Below are 6146 nucleotides of genomic sequence, written 5' to 3' on the forward strand. Positions count from 1 at the left end.
GGGTCCTGTGGACCCCTACAGAGTTGTGAGTTCACTTGGGCACCCCTCTCCACAGCACTGCCTACAGAATGTTCTGCAATTCCTGGGGCTTTATAGGTGCTTCCTCCTGCCACCACGTAGGGTTGGGAGCTCATGTAGCCCGCTTCCAGGACCACAAAGGTACTTTCCCCTCTTCCCTTCTCCCTGGTCACCATCCTGACGCCCATGTGGATAGACAAGGGACGAAGGGCCCCACCCCGGAGCAGCTGGGCTTCTCCCCACCCTGCATGGAAAGCGCAAGTGCAGGCCCAAAGCTTGCCTAGGGTGCTCACACACAATTCCCTCTTCGGACCTTCCGGGGCTCTAGAATGATTAAATATGGCCAAGGTAGATGTCATCTTTTGTTACCCAAAATGAGAACTTTAATGAAGGATTAACTGAAAGATAATAGCAACAATAATAATCCATTCTTTGAACAAGTGATTGCTAAGGTCCCACTATGTGTCCAGTACATAATTCACTGAGAGGCAGGGAAAGCCATAACCCCCTCTATGACTGGGAAGACTGAGGCATAGGGAGTCCTTGTGTCATTTGCCCTGGGAACGTTGCCCCACATCTGGTTCATTCTCTGTGGCCCAGCCTCCTCAGCCATCCTCCACCCTGCCCCTGACTTAAGCTGGCAACCCCTGTCTACCCCTCGCCAGAACCCATTCTCCCCACAAACCCCAATGAACTGCCAGATGAGCAAAGGGTCTCCATACACTCAAGACATGGCCACCCATACCTGGGTAAGCTGACTCCAGACTCAGAGACAGCAGCCTGGACAGGATGTGAGATCAGAGAGGGTCTGTAAGGCCAGCACAGCTCCCAGAGTCAGACTGCTAGAGAGGCCAGGCCATCCAGCCATGAGCCCGCCTTGGGCTGTACCCACTGAGCAGGAAGGCCCAGTCAGAATAGGGCTGGGTGGGGGGTCTCTCTCCTCCTTCCCTCCCCTGCATTTGTCTTCTCTGTGCAACTATAAAGCCTCATACCAAAATCCCTCTCTTTTCAAGCAAAGATCACACATCCTATGGATTATTTTAAGAAATAATAATAAGAATAAAAAGTGTAAGAGAGGACAACCACCAGCTCAACCACGAAGGACCCCAGAGCTGCACGGCTCTGTTCTTGGCCTTCAGAGCCAGCTGCATCTGAGTAAGCTGGCTCTAGGCCAGAACACTCCTGCAGTGGCCCCATGGAAAGAAGGCTGAGTAACAGCAGCCATGGGAGAGCTCTGCAGGGGCCCCTCACCAGATATGGAGGGCCCAGGAGCTCCTACCTCTCCTCCCGGTCTCCTCACCGCATGGCACCAACCTTAGCAGCCTGTCTATAGAAGGAGCAGAGAAGAGAGCTCAAAGCTATGCCATCTCCATGTCTCTAATCCCGGTTTGATAACCCCCCTACAGCACCCACAGCAAATACGTGTCCAGCCCCTGTTGCATACCTCCGGTGATGGGGCTCTCACTGCCTCCTAGAACAGCCCGTGCCATTGTTGAGCCGCTCTGAATCGCAGATCGCTTTTCCTTACCTCCGGGCAAGCTCCATCTCTCCATGAATCCTACTCACTGATCAGGATTTCTGTCTCCTGGAGCCCCACAGAACTAAACTACTCCTTCTCCTACAAAGACAACAATTGTAACCAACCCACCCACATGAGGGCTTTTATCTCTCTAGTCCCACAACCCCAGCTTCTGGAACCTTCCTCGTGCATGCTGAAATTTCTGGCCTGACCTGGATTCTCTGCTCTGGACCAACCCAAATTTGTTACTCGGTAGTAACTCAGTAACAGACCTTACTAAGAGATGGAGAAAGGCAGAAATGAATGGCTAAAGTCATGCGTGGGGTCCTGTGGACCCCTACAGAGTTGTGAGTTCACTTGGGCACCCCTCTCCACAGCACTGCGTACAGAATGTTCTGCAATTCCTGGGGCTTTATAGGTGCTTCCTCCTGCCACCACGTAGGGTTGGGAGCTCATGTCCCCCCACGTTTTCAGGCAGAATGGTGCTTAGGAGATACAAGTTCATGATGATGCATTTGTGATCCGTTTCCTCTCTCCCCCAGGCCACGCCTTGCTGCTCAGCACCACCAATGTCCCCACCTCTGAAAGTGCTGCAGTGACCAGCACTATATTCCCCGCGCCGATGAAGAACTCTCCGTGCGAGGCAAGTCTCAGTGCTCCTCTAGTTCTGACTCCCCGCCCTCTGACCCCTGGTCACTTCCAGGTGAACCCAAACAGATAAAGTAGCCTAGGTGGTAGGCTGGGTGTTCTCCTGGGGGAGAACAAGGGGGCTCCCCGCGCCGATGAAGAACTCTCCGTGCGAGGCAAGTCTCAGTGCTCCTCTAGTTCTGACTTCCCGCCCTCTGACCCCTGGTCACTTCCAGATGAACCCAAACAGATAAAGTAGCCTAGGTGGTAGGCTGGGTGTTCTCCTGGGGGAGAACAAGGGGGCCGTTTTTGTCATCTTTAGGCACAGCACGTCCACCAACGTGGTAAAGTCCCATCTACAGAGTCACTACTTAAACACCCATATTCAGCCTCATTCAACTACCTGCAGTAGGACCTTTATTTAAACAAACCCAGAAAAAAATTTCCCAAGGCATAATAGGGGATAGTAACAGGGATTTACTACGGAATCCCTTTTTAAAAATAACAAGCTCTTGTAATACCTTTCAGATATTATAAAGCCTCAAAAATTTGATTTACATAAATTTCACTAAGGCATCAATGACATTCAGTGAAGTACCTCCAAAGCCACTTACACAAATGATTCCTGAAGCTATTATGTCTTCAGTGTGAGGACAGAGGGACTGGCTCCATGTTCCTTGGCATAATAAGATCATATTCTCTAGGGGCCAAGAAATATGCTTAAGACCCCAACTTGGCACAGTAATTAAGCTCATGGATTCTGGAATCAACTACCTGAGTCCAAGACAGGTTTACCACTGATTAGTTGTACAGTTGTTTGGGAAGTTAGTTAACCTCTCAGGGCCTCAGTTTCCTCACCTGGAAAATAGAGACAGTAATAGTGCCCACCCCAAAGAGGTGGGAATTAAATAGGTTGATATACGTAGAGAGCTTAGAACAGCATCTGGCACAAAGAATGTACTGCAATAGCCAGCAGCGCCTGGCACCTATATAAACATATGGAAGGAGAATTGGGGAAGAGGAAGAGGATTCTAGCCAAAAATCCAACTCTAAGCTCTCAGAAAGCAGGCCAGGCCTGTGCTTCTTTGCACCCGCCCATGGCGTCCACACCAAGGCATAGCTTAGCTTTGGCCTGTCCGTCCTTTCTTTCCGGGAACTCACAACAGAAATCGCTATCTGGCTTAGATTCATAAATAGCTATGCACCTTCTGAGCAATTATTTTATTTTTTATTTATTTATTTTTTTTCCATTTCAAGTTCAGATTCGCTTCCCCTCCTTTGGCTGGTAGAAATTCCAGAGAGGTGGAGATTTGGCCAGCAGAGGTATAGAAAATGAGATTCCCCCCACTAAGGGACACAGGTGGATTCAAGCCCTCCACTTATAAGTGATTTTTTTTTAAATCGGAGGAATGGTTCAATTAAACCGAGGTCCCCGTTGGTAAGCAAATAGGACTCGTGATATTCGGTTTGTAGCAGCCTCTCTCCTGGTTTGATCTGATAACATCTGTCCCATCTTTCTTGCCTTCTAGTTTATGTTTTCTTACTAGAATCTATATATCTCTGTGAGCCACTTTAAGTCCTCTTTTAGAAGAAGTCTGAGCACAAAGAGATACACTAAATTAAATTGTATTTAAGAAACCATGCTGATATAGATGGTGGAATTGCACAGTCACTGGTGATAGTTCTCAGGTGCCTCAGAGCAGGTACCCAGAAAGGAAGCCTTCTTAAGAGAAAATGTAAATGAGGACAGATGGTTGGGCCACCTGAGAGGACAGGAGGACCCTTAAAAACATTTGGTCTTTAAATTTACTCTTCTCCCAGATTTCAGCAACAGAATAAAAATAAAAATAAGTTTACTCTTTACTGGATTTAATATGAGCCTAATTTCAGAAAAAGAAATGTCAAGGTAAAAATGATATTTTTCTAATACTTCATCATTTCTCTACTAACCTTTGAGTTGATCAATAACTTAAACAGGTGCTTTGTTTTACTGTCCTGTTTTATTTTTCCTCCAGTCAAATTTGCTCTGGGCTATTTCTATTTCCTGCCCTTTTCCAGAACCTGGCTCAGCAGGTGTAATGAAGGGCAAGGAGTGAGTCCATACCATGTTCACATTACTTATATTTATAAATATCCACATTCACATTATTTCACATTCAGGCCTTCAGACCATTCATCTAACGCTGATGGGTCTTTTAATTCCCAATGTTGGGAGAAATGTTCTCATCAGAAAAATAAATAACCAAAATAGAAATATGCATTTCCAAGTTTGTAAGTTCCATTAATTTTATTTGAATCCTACATACAGAATTCAGGAAGTTGATCTTCTCCCAGGTTGGCTGAACTCTGGTGGCAGGATGTTACATTGCTATGAGAGACTGTGTGAGGTTAACTTCAAACCCCATCAGCCCTCAAGGGGCCTCCGTTGGCTGTGGAGCCCAAGTGCAGGAAGGTGGACACAGATAGCCATGGCTGAAGGTCCCTGATGAGCATCAAGCCCACAGGGACTGGCGGCTGCCAGAGCTGAGCTCCAGGGCTGCTGCCTACAACCGACCATCCTCTCTAAACCTAGACCAGTCCTGGTCCCAAGGGAGTTAAAGTCCTTGCAGAATGTCTCACAATCCTCCCTCTAGAAACCCCACAGTCATCAGTGGATCCCTGTAGGAAAGCTGATGTTGACTTTAATGAATTTTGTTCAAAATCTAGAAATGAGCTAACTAGTAGGTCTGTTTCTCTAATTGCAGTCACCTGGAAAATGTAATAAATGCATATTTCTGGGCACCACCCTGGACCTCCTGAGTGACATCACTAAGTGGGGCCTGGGACTGTGCATTTGCAAACCCCACCCTTGGTGATCTGCATGCACACTGAAACCTGAGAGTTACTGGCCATAGGTGTGCTTGCCAACTGTGACCAAAATTCATTCTGAGCCCATACAGAGGATTTTCTTCCAAAAACTGTGACTTCAAATAGGGTGGTGTAACTTGCCTTTTAGAAAGAGGATTCAGAGAAGGGGTTAGAAATGATGGAGTAGGGACCAAGGCAGAGGAGACAGAAGGGGTTGGGAGAGCATATGGGGCCAGGTCAGATGCCCACCAACGAAAGAGATATAGCTAGGGCATGCCTTTATGCCAACCCAACTTCCAGCACATTCCAGAAGCTCACCAGCTCCCACCTCCTCCCTCCAGTCACCTGCAGCCACCTCTGCAGGCTCTTGCTGGCCGGCTGTGGCTGCAGGCTCTGCCTCCTCTCTCTCTGCACAGTTGCACATGGGGGCATGAATATTTAAAGACTTCTGCCTAGCCCAGACACAAACAAGAGAGAGCATTGTGGGTTTTTTATTCCCCCTCCCCTCCACAAACTATTCTCTGCAGGAAACCGGGAGCCACTTACATACAATATATTCTGATTTTATTTTTATTTTTATTTTGCTGAGCTCCAGTTCAAATAATTAAAGTTGCCACCGGGGAGGGGAGGCTTGCGGTGGCTTTCATGTGCTCGCTTGCCGTCAGACCTGCTCGAGTCCGCCTTGGCTTTGAGACACACTCGGATGTGTCTAGCATTGCAGCTGCTGGTAATAAAGAGGACGGGAGAGTGGCAGGGCCCGTCTCCACCCCTCCCCCTGCCTTTCACACATCCTAGAAGCCTGAATGTCTCAACAAGCCCCACGTGGTTTGAAATTCTATTTTATTTGAATAGCCTGCCTGTGACTAGAATAATTTAAACCATGTTCTCAGGCCACAACAAGGCCTGAGAAGAAAAAAGGAAAAAAAACTGGGCTTCCCTCATTTTCTTTCTCCCTCTAAAACATGGAAGCAGTTTTATTTCTGAGCTGCAGGAACACAAGGGACCGGGGCAGTGGGATGTGACTCACCAATTCATGGTAGTCTGTTCCTGGTGGTGGTTTTCTTACCTTGCCAAAGCTACACGCGTGCGCGCGCGCACACACACACACACACACACACACACACACACACACACA

At 47.8% G+C, this 6146-nt stretch overlaps 1 protein-coding gene across 1 annotated transcript in view; it reads left to right on the forward strand.

Moving 5' to 3' along the window:
* ALK (anaplastic lymphoma receptor tyrosine kinase) overlaps positions 1–6146 on the forward strand; it is a 200382-nt gene that overhangs the window by 71461 nt on the left and 122775 nt on the right. Inside the window, exon 4 of the mRNA XM_008566396.1 lies at positions 2080–2180. Coding sequence (XP_008564618.1) covers positions 2080–2180 — 101 coding nt within the window. The remainder of the gene's footprint in view (positions 1–2079; positions 2181–6146) is intronic.

Source organism: Galeopterus variegatus, unplaced genomic scaffold (genome assembly GCF_000696425.1).
Source record: "Galeopterus variegatus unplaced genomic scaffold, G_variegatus-3.0.2 Scaffold239, whole genome shotgun sequence".
Taxonomy (NCBI): domain Eukaryota; kingdom Metazoa; phylum Chordata; class Mammalia; order Dermoptera; family Cynocephalidae; genus Galeopterus; species Galeopterus variegatus.